The sequence below is a fragment of the Xiphias gladius genome, chromosome 10 (genome assembly GCF_016859285.1).
Source record: "Xiphias gladius isolate SHS-SW01 ecotype Sanya breed wild chromosome 10, ASM1685928v1, whole genome shotgun sequence".
NCBI classification, from domain to species: domain Eukaryota; kingdom Metazoa; phylum Chordata; class Actinopteri; order Istiophoriformes; family Xiphiidae; genus Xiphias; species Xiphias gladius.
The window spans coordinates 24,039,459-24,049,849 of record NC_053409.1 but is presented as its reverse complement, the minus strand read 5'-3'; the positions used below and the strand labels follow the sequence as shown (position 1 = coordinate 24,049,849).

The 10,391-nt window shown below is 41.5% G+C and overlaps 1 protein-coding gene across 5 annotated transcripts in view; it reads left to right on the top strand.

Moving 5' to 3' along the window:
* The first annotated feature begins 1,206 nt into the window (after positions 1-1,206).
* The window catches only part of larp1b (La ribonucleoprotein 1B), a 38,884-nt gene continuing 29,699 nt past the window's right edge, over positions 1,207-10,391 (top strand). For 2 of the 5 annotated variants that reach the window (XM_040136846.1, XM_040136843.1), the window contains exons 1-4: positions 1,207-2,031; positions 4,926-4,987; positions 7,723-7,779; positions 9,202-9,427. In XM_040136846.1, the coding sequence (XP_039992780.1) occupies positions 1,671-2,031; positions 4,926-4,987; positions 7,723-7,779; positions 9,202-9,427 (706 nt within the window). In that variant the 5' untranslated portion in view covers positions 1,207-1,670. Of the gene's footprint in view, positions 2,032-4,925; positions 4,988-7,722; positions 7,780-9,201; positions 9,434-10,391 lie in introns of all 5 variants that reach the window. The other 3 variants (XM_040136844.1, XM_040136842.1, XM_040136845.1) reach the window with 2 other exon arrangements.

Here is a 10,391-nt window from a genome sequence, read left to right as displayed (position 1 = left end):
ATTTGTCATCATACTGGCATTTCACTCATTGTTGAGTTTAAATTTCTTAGTTATAAAGAAGATAATTATTAACTGCAGTTGTGTTCTTTGTATACCGGCCCCTCGGTGTGTTGGATTTTGAAATACCCCCCAAAAGGTACAAATGTAGTGTATTTATTTAATCTGTGTTTAGAGTTCTTCAGCTCTGCTGTGTCACAGAATGCTGCAGGGACGTCTCTGACGGTGAAGCTTTATTTTTCCTCACAACAAGACAGTCTCCTAACCAGGACTTTTATTTTTTACATTATCCATCACTTCTGTTATATTTCAGATTCAACTGTTGATAATCTTTCAAGTACCGTCTGTGTATATGGTTACCATATGTATACACACTGTGTAAATTGTTCGTATATTACACACACATTGCTTTGCAAAAGATTAAGGCACTTTAGATATGTAGATTCATACACGGTCAGGGAAGCATGTGGTGGTGCCAGATTCATTCTGCTGCATGACAACGAGCCCAAGCATCCAGCCGGAGTCGTAAAGAGCTGTCTTCAGAGAGCAGAAGAACAAGGGGTCCTGTAACAGGTGGTCCGGCCGCCACAGAGCCCTGATCTCAACCTCATGGAGTCAGTCTGGGATCACACGGAAGAGACACAAGACACCGAGACACCTGTCTGTATAACACAACACAGTTCAGCAGCAGCAAAAAACTGGCGCCTCCGAAATGATCACACACCACTTTAAAAACAGTTTCAACCGGAACCGAGCGGTGTAACCCTCATGAAGGCAGGATTTATTGCAGGACCGTTGTATTTCACTGAATTAGTTTTAGCTATTGGTACCTATTAAACTGGTAATTGAGTGTACAAGACAGTTTAATATACAAATTTTGCAATACATGTTTATATCAATCCTTACTGTCAAATGTAAATCTATGCCGTCGGTATATACTGTACTAAGACATGTGTTTGTACCTACATACACTGGACATAAGGTAACTCATACCTCACCTAAACACCAGTAAGGCTGATTATGACTCGCTGGAAATAATTATTAGCTGTAGTCATGGTCTCCCCCCGTCACGTTTGGTCTGTTGGGTTTTCTTCCTCAAAATGCTGCAGCTTTACTCTACCTATTTATTCCAAATCACACCCGAAGTGAGGTGGGTTGAAGAGATGAGTGCTGCAGTACCCCGGCGCGGCCGCTGGGGGCGGCAGAGCCACTGTTTACAGGCAGCGAAGCAGCAAGGCTGCACGAGCCCTTAGCTGGTAGCGTGGAGTTGAAACCGGAGAGCGAGAGGAGGTCGCTGTAGTAGTTTGTAAAAAAAAAAAAGAAAAAGTTATAGAAACTCGCAGGTGAACCCGTTCCGATCGCGTCGTATACGAGGTGACAGACTGCGGACTGAGAGGAAACCACTTGTTGGTATGAAACAGTCGATAAGGGCGGTAAATAACAACATTTAGCTCGGGCTCGCTGACTTCTGCATGGTCGCTAGCTAGCTAACAGTTAGCTACGGGAGCTACTTGGCTAGCTGGCTAGCGAGGTCCAGCCCAAAAGTTGTTTACCTCAAGTTGTGGATGTGGTCAGCCTCTTGAGCTTTTCACGACTTTTTCTCTGGGATAAGAGAGCAAGGACCAACAATTCACACTGGATTTAACACTGTGCGCTGTTAGGAAACTAGCAGGATGTCCACAGAGGTTGAGTGTAGTCAGGTCGACTCCGGTTTGACAGCGGCCAGCTCCGGCGGAGCGGAGGAGAAGAACCAAAACAAGTCCGGGGGGCAGAAAGAACAACAAGAACAGGGTCAGAAAGGCTCGGAAAACCCGCTGCAAGATGGCCACGGCTCCGATGCAGCCAAGAGCCCGACGGACATGCACAAGAATTGCAACGAGAACGATAAAGAAAACGACCAAAGCAGCAACGCTGACTCGGCTGTTGAGGCGGTGAAGAGGAAAGTTGTTGAAGCTCCTCCACCGAAAGTCAACGCGTGGACTAAGAGGACCACGGGCAGAGTGCCGATCAACAATATCAGCTCCCACGAGAAAGGTGAGATGGGTTTGAAATTCCCTCACGACACGACAGCAGATCGTGGTGACTAAACTTTACAATATGGTTACAGCCCAGCACGCAGCTCCGCCAGCTGAGCACGTTGTTGCAGCATTTTGACAGCTTCGCTGCAGGGAAATCGACTTTAACCTGCACCACACGGGCTTGTCATACCTCATTTGGGTTTATTTGGAGTTGAACGAAGTGTATAAAGTCGAATGTCAGCGCAGGCGAGAGGTGTTGATGGTGGCATATTTGCCCCATCCCCCTCTGTGCTCGGATTGCTCCGGAGCACCACGTGTTGATTGCTGACAACTGCTACTTCTTTAGCCTGTAACTTAGCTACTACCGACTAGCGCTCACGACGCCTTTCCCCCCGTCGGAAACGCCTGTGACACAGCACCGGGGCTAATGTGGGTTAAATACAGCACACGGGGAGGCTCGTTCTGGGCCAACATCAGCCTCGAGTCTGTCCTGCAGCGTTTGGCTCGGCGTGTAAAGGCTAAAACGGCCAGGCTAACTGCTCCTGCCGCTGTAGAGACACGTTTTGCATGTCCAATGGCCTGGCTGCCTGCAGTTCCTCCCACCAGCCTGCTCTCGACTGTCACCAGTAAGAGCACAAGTGTGTGGTGGAGAAGGTGGCCGGACAGGTGGTTAAATTAGGGTTTGCACACTAATGATTTATAAATGGTAGATTTCCTTCAGATTAATCTATTATTGTTGTGGTGCACCAGTTAATCATTCACTGTAGAAAATGATAAAATAAGTACAGTTACATTTTTTTATAGAACCTTTATACATGAAATTCAGCTCAAAGTGCTTTACTAAATAAAAAATAAATGAGCTAAACAGTTTAAAAAGTTTAATTTATTGATTACTTTTTAGATTAATTGCTTAATTGTTTAAAAAATGACAATTGTGAAAGTAAACTCCACTGTCTTCAGATGTTGGGTGTCAGACGTCCAACCAAAAGTCCAAAACCCAAAGACGTTCAGTTTCCGAAGCTGTGAAACTGAGAAAAGTAGCAAATCATTACTGTTTCATCTGTCCGTCATTCGTCGGGTTACATGTTTAGTTTATAAAGTTTAAGAAAACGGGAAAAATGCCCATCAGTTTCCTGAAGCACCATTTGGTGCCATTGAATGTCTTGTTTTGCCCAAGCAACCGTCCCCCACAACCAAAAGATATTCAGTTTATTGTCGCATTTGACAGAGGAAAGTTTCAAAAACTGAAAAATGACCGAAATGGTCGACAGTCAAAATAGTTGCCAGTTTCTCTTCTTTCAGTTGACTAATCCATTAATCGACTAATTGTTTCAAGTGTATCCAATTGATCAACTGTCTAGTCTTTAAAATGTTAGCAGCATGTTAACAGTAGAAAAAAAAATGCACATTACAAATTCTCAGATCCCAGGGTGACATCTTAATATGTCTAGTTTTTTTCCAATCAACAATCTAAAACTCAAATATATTCAATTTACAGTGATTATAAAAAGGAGAAAAACAAGGAAAAATAGCAAATCCTCCCCTATGAGAAGCTGGAATCAATAAATATTGGCCATTTTTGCTCGATAAATTATTTAATTGTTTATTTGAATCGATTGTTTATCAGCATTATTGTCAGTTGATTTTTCTTTCCATTGAATGATCAATTAATAAAACTTTCAGTACTAAAAAAGAAGTAACGTTTTGCATATTATGGCTGTTACGAGAAAAATATTTGTACTTCAGACTTGACCCGATGTGATGTCATAGAGATGTCATCATGGCTATCTTGGTTTCAACTCAAGGCTTTAAATAAAAATAAAAATAAAAAGACTGCGTTACAAATTCAGGGTGTCGAGTTTGGAAGATGTGGATGCTTATGAGATGAGTGTGGTCTAATGGAAGACACTTTTGCGTTGTGGGAAATGTGGGATCCAAGGTTTTCAGTTTGCGACTCATACTGGGGACTAAAATTCAGAAGACTGCAATCTCTCCTGCTTCAATTCTGTCTGTTCTTTTCCTCTTTATCGGCCCCAACTTGGAAACATGGGAGTTTCATATTAAATTTCTGTAGTACCCTTTTAATGATTAACTATCAGACATCAGAATTGGATTGATTAACTTTCTGTCTATCTTATCAGATGACCAATTAATCAGCTAATCATTTCAGTGCTAGTTGAAATGTTGAAACAAACAGGAAAGTTCACTTCACATGTAAGAATTCACTGATAAGACTACTGATTCATTGTGTGGTCACAGTTATTTGGTTGGCTCTGAAATAAAACAGTAGTCTTGTTGAATTCAGACTGTTCAACTAAATTTGAGCTGAGAATGTGTGTCAGAGCACAGAGCGACCAGGGGAGCTATATTTGAAGTGTTCGACTCTGGCGAGAGCACAGGCATCATTTTACAGCGTTACTGTACAGGCAGCTCTGTGGGTGGACGTCTGCAGGCTCAGTCAGGCATACACCCATTCATGTGGAAGCCTCGGCCCTGCGTCTCTTATCAATCCGACCATCCTCTGCCGAGCGATAGGGACTGTCAGGCTGCAGCGGGCCACTCCCAGCCTACAGCTGCCTGCGGAGACACGGCCACATACCGCCGCTGGCTGCACACACACACACACACAACACCCTCAACTAGTTCAGTCGCTCAGCCCCTGGGGAGGGGGATATTTATTCTTTTTCTACTAACAGAAATTCCCAGTGCTGCACACACACACACAGCAGAGCATGCAAAAGTACATGACTCGGCTTTTTAACTCCAGTGTTGAGCAACCTTCCAGGCCGGCAACCTGCTCACTGGTGTTTTTGAATTAAGACTGTTAAAAGGGATTAAGACCCGTGGGATTTAGGCCTGTTCTGGTAAATATGATGATGTCACTTTCACTCATTGATTCTGTGTCCGCAGATCAACAAAACACCCTGAAAGTGGTCCGCGCCAGCAAGCCCAGAATGAGAAAATCCAGCAAGGTAATGGTCTTTACCCTTTGGTTTTTATTCATGGTTTTTTTTTTTTAATTTGTTTTTTTTTTTAAAGTTTTTCTCTGTTAGACATTAAAAATGTCACAAACATGAAGTGTCCAAAACAGATGACTTTTGGTTTAGTGTCATTGATACTGTATATCTTGATAAGTAATCCCACAACAACACTGAATGAACAACACATGTTCCCTTTCTGTTCCGTTGTTTTCACATCTCAGCTCATGTACAAATTTCTGCTTTTTAAATGCGCTTTTAGTCAAAACCGATCGGAGGTCATAAGCTATGGTTTTTTGTCAGAGCACTGCCCGAGACAGGCATGTTGGGCTCTTCGAACCGATCACATGTTCTTATTCCACCACTGTAGCTTCTGCCAGGTAGTAACATGCAGGATGGGAAATGGACATCTGCTGCTAGCCAAACGTTAGCCGGTCTGAGCTGTGGACTTTTGTTTGGTTTTCCAACCAGTTTTTCCTCTGCAATCGACTCAAATTAAAGGTTGGAAGGAGACCAAAACAACACGGAACATATCAGAACGTTAAAGAACATTTTGCTTTTTAAATTCAAATACGTAATGAGGATTTTAAAACAGGGGAAGTGTTGACATCTCTAACTGAGAAAAGGGGAAAAAAATTGACAGTCGTTGTATTAGATTAGTGAATCTTCAATGCTACGGTTTATGTAACGAGGATTGGTACATTTTTTTCCATTTTTCATGCCTTCTTATAAAAATGTTATTTTACATATGTAGTTACAGCGGGAAGCATTGACGTGACGGGACTTGACCTTCCCACATACGGTGCATCTTTGTTTACGTTGTACCCTGATGGCCCAGAATTCAACCTATTGGCATTTTCATGGTCAAAGTCACATGTCGGAGGTGACGGGTTACATTAGAACTGCACAGCACTCGCATGCTGTTAATGCCAGGCGACATAGTTATAAACATTATTGCAATATAAACGTGGATATTTATAGATAAATATCGAGGTGTGGTAAATGTCATGCCACAAAATAATCAAACTGATGTTCATAGCACTGAGTTGTGTTTCACTTTTTTGCATTATATGAGACCAAATTCTTTTGTATGTGTGAAGCAGAAACGTATAAATAACTAGTTTCGTTAGTTTTGAAGTACAGACTGCTCAGAATTAGGGCAGCAACTAACAGTTATTTTAATTTTCATTAATCTGGCGATTGTTTTCTCAGTTAATCGTTTAATCTATAAAATGCCACAACAACGTGAAAATTTGCTCATCATAGTTGCCTCAAAAATGATTAATCGATTGTCCAAATTGTCGGCGATGATTTTTCTGTTAATCAACTAATCGATTAATTGACTAATCGCTGCAGCTATAATTCCATTTACCATCATTTATGGAAAGAAAATAGTTGCAGGTTAATTTTGTTGCAGTTGACTAATTGTTGCTGCTCTACTCACAACCAGTCATTTGGATGAGAAACAGAAATTGTAGCAAGTAAAGATCCTATCATCACGATACAATTTTCCGTAAATTGGGTAAACAATAATATTGACCAGCCCTACATCCTGGGATTTTTAAATTTTTTTTTTTCTCCTGAATTTTCTCCTGAATTTTCTCCTGAAATGTTGTTAGTATAAGACTGTTAAAGATTAGTTAACGTTAGTTCACCATTTGTTATAAAATATTTTCTGTAAGTTGTAGCACACGGGATTCGCGGTACAATGTCCTGCCAATGGTTTCGCGCTATCCCACTGATCAAAAGGTGGCGGTAATGTGCCAAAAATATGCAGTAGTGCACCGGCAAACACGGTGAAGAAGACGGCTAGCTAGTAAACATGGATGTAAGCAATGCTGGATTTAAATTACTTAAAAAATAAAAGGGGCGATGCAGATGTTTTATGAGGAAGGAAATCCATTCAACGCATTTGTCAGAACTCAAGCATACACACAGTGTGTACTGTTGATCAACACTGAGTGTAAACAGAAGCTTTGTTTGTTTAACACGAACATGCACATTTGTGAACTCTAGGATCAACTCTTCAGTTATGTTTGTTGATTTACCTCAAATCTTTATGGTCAGAAATGACAAATTGGGCTTTTAGCTGCTATTGTTTGTCTTTTGTGTTGATCGGAGGTGGCCAGAAATCTTTTATTTATTTATTTTTCTTTCGCAAGTACTAACATAGGGAAAAAGTTTTTTTCTTTTTTTCTCTGAATGAGGTCAATGCACGTGGATCAGTAAGAGCTTTTTAAAAGCCAAAAAACCTTGAGGATGAATTTTGTTTCTTTCCAGCATACTGTGTATCCAAAAACGCTGTCAAAAAAAAACAAAATAAAAAACACCACCACCAGTTTGGACATTGTCCCTGTAGTAGAATGATTGTGTTCATACTATCGGTATTTCATTTTTCTGCCCTTCTCTCTGTGCAGCTCTGAGTGTAACTGTAACTCTCGTTTGTGTAACCTTGATCTCATATCAGATTGTCTAAATTTACAACATTCACGGCTGGGGAAAGTGGCCGGGCCATTTTATCGTTGGTGTTTGCAGTTTCCCCATAGACTATAGCACTGACCTCCCTTTTCTCCCCTGCTAGTTTCTACCCGAGTGGCACTCAGGTTCTACCGGCTGCACACACAACATTAAAATAAGTGGAATGAGTCCAGGTGACCGAGATTGACTTGTAAATGACGAAATGATGATCTGTTGTTGTCTGTGTGTCTGTCTCTTTCTCTATTTTACAGTCAAGTGACTTCAGTGATATCACAAACTGGCCCACACCTGGTGAACTGGCCAAAGAGGTATGGCGTGTGCGTGGCTGGATGTGCGTGTGACGTTAGTTAAATAAAAACACATTACAAGCATCATTTTGTGCTTGTTTTTTGTGCAGCTTTTACGGTACACACTGGTCTGGCTTACGGAGAAGCCTTTCTGATTTCTGCTCACTAGATGGAGCACTAAAAACATCCAACAATGTTGAGGTTTTAACTCTGCAGTTGGCCTCAACGGTGATTAGGTCTAAAACAAAAAAAAGCCCAGTGCAAATTGTTTTCACATGCCATAAATCCTTAAGCTGTTCTTCATGAAAAAGTGGGTCATAGAAAAGGAAATGTTGTTCATGCACTCTTCTGCAGAGCAAGGAGAACAATCCTAGTTAAAAGGCTTTATTCAGTCGAGCATGATCTAAAATCAGTCTTCTTTTTTACTACTTCCAACCCTGTGAGGGAAAAGAAAAAGGAAAAAAAAGGATGACATCTTGTGCTTTTTCTGGTCCATACAAAACACCAGGGACAGGGCACATTGGTGACCTAGAGGTTAAGGAACTGCAACATCCCTGGTTCAGAATCAGTCAGGGACCTTTGCTGCATGTCGTCCCCCCTCTCTCTCTCTCCCCTCATCTCCTGTCATCTCTCTACCGTCCACCTCATAATAATAGGCGCTGAAAACGAAACAAAAACAAACACCGAAGACAACGGTGACACTGTGTCTTGTGCATTTTGCGTTGTAGTGCATCACTCTGAGCTGCAACTGCATGTTTAACCAGCTTTCAAATCAGCTAGAAAACCACAATCCGGAGGTCAGTCTTTGAACTAAAAAACTTGACCAAGACCCATTAGACTCTTAAGATGAAGCCGTGTCCAGCTGCGACCCCCCCGTGACCCCCCCCATGACCAGAGTTGTAGTAAGTTCAGCTGAATAGATTTTAACTTCTCCGCCTGTAAGAAGGATTGTTAGAGGCTCGAAGAGCTGAGAGTATGTGACAAGAAAGAGCAAAAATATGAGAAAAGACATTGAAAACACATTATGTAATAACATAATTTTCTGTACCAGAATTCTTCTTCGTAGCACTAAAAAAAATTTTTTTTTTGGGGGGGGGCCCTTTGGGGCTGGGAAGCTACTACATTAAAAGACTAATTGTAGAAGAACTAGTTAACAATTATTAAGGAAGTTAAAAAAACAAAACAAAACAAATTTATTCTGATAAGAGATGACTCTGACACATGCCAGTCTTTGGTCTTTGAATTTGCTGTCCAGTAAGTGTTTAATCCTTCAGCTTCAGCAGCTAAGACACAAACAGACTTTTTGCAAAAAGGACAAAGGGCACGGAACAAGCAGATGCAACCAAATTATAAAAGGAGAATGATTGAGAATGAAAAGGCCACATTAAGTTTGATTGTCCTGTAAAAGCATGAATAAAACCTGGTGTGTGTCCATTTTTCCAGCAACAACAAAATGTCCTCAACAACAACGGAAAGAAGCCTTCCTCCTCACGCAGAGAGAAGGAGAAGAGGAGGGAGCGACCGGAGAGAAAATCCGAGAGCAGCCATGACGGGGGTGAAAGCAAAGAGAACCAGGAGGCTCAGCTGAGCCCTCTGGGAGAGCTGCCCAAAGACGCGGAGTCAAAGGTCGGCCAGGACGCCAAGAGCGCCAGCCTGAAGAAGAGAGGAGGTGAGGGTGAGGAGTTTTTCTCACTGGGTGAAGCATGTTCAATCCTTTAAATCTTTCGGATAAGGCTGATGACAGTGGCTGCGATCCTGATTGAGTTTGATTAATTCACACTTCATCACTGTCCTGTGAAATTGTTTATATCCAGAATGTCAACTTTTGTTTAAACTAAGAAAAGCAACCCTGATTTAAGCTTTTTGACAGTTTTTCAGATAATTTAATGGGCTTTTTAAAGATTTTAATGATCCTAAAAATCCAAATCGGGAGATGCACGTTTTTCACTGGGCAGTGATGATTTGTATCCTTGATTGCTGCATTGAGGGAGCATGTCACTACTTGTATTGATCACGGTTGGTCGTTTCTGGTGGGTGCAGATTCGTGCATGTTCTGCTGTGTTGATCTATTTGTCTCACTTCCACTGATTGACTCCCGTCTTGACAGACATTTAAACATGAAAAGTAGCAGTCACCAATCTCTGTGGAGGCTAATTGGAGAAACACCACTTCATCAGCTCCAGAGGGTCTAAACCAGAGATGAAGTGAAGAGTTTTGTTTCAAAATGAGATGAGAAAATCCACTATAGATTCCCACAGGCTTTTGAAAATCCCTCCACGTTAGTTGGAGAAAGGGTATTAACTGAAAATAGATTTCAAATCTACTACAAAACTTTACCAGAATGCAAAATCCTTTAAGCTTCTTTTTTCAATATTGGACCTGGACCTGCAGAAACACACACACACACACACACACACACACACACACACACACACACACACACACACACAGTAAATGATAATCATTGGATACACATGTCAGGTTTTGATATTTCAATGAAGGATATTAGTAAGGTAGTGGCAGTGAAAACAAAACAGCGGTACAAAAACGTCTTATCTCGTGGTGTTAAGAGGACCCTCCTAAAACTACCCAAAGCAGATCAGTTTGTTACTGACAAACCATCTCACTACAAG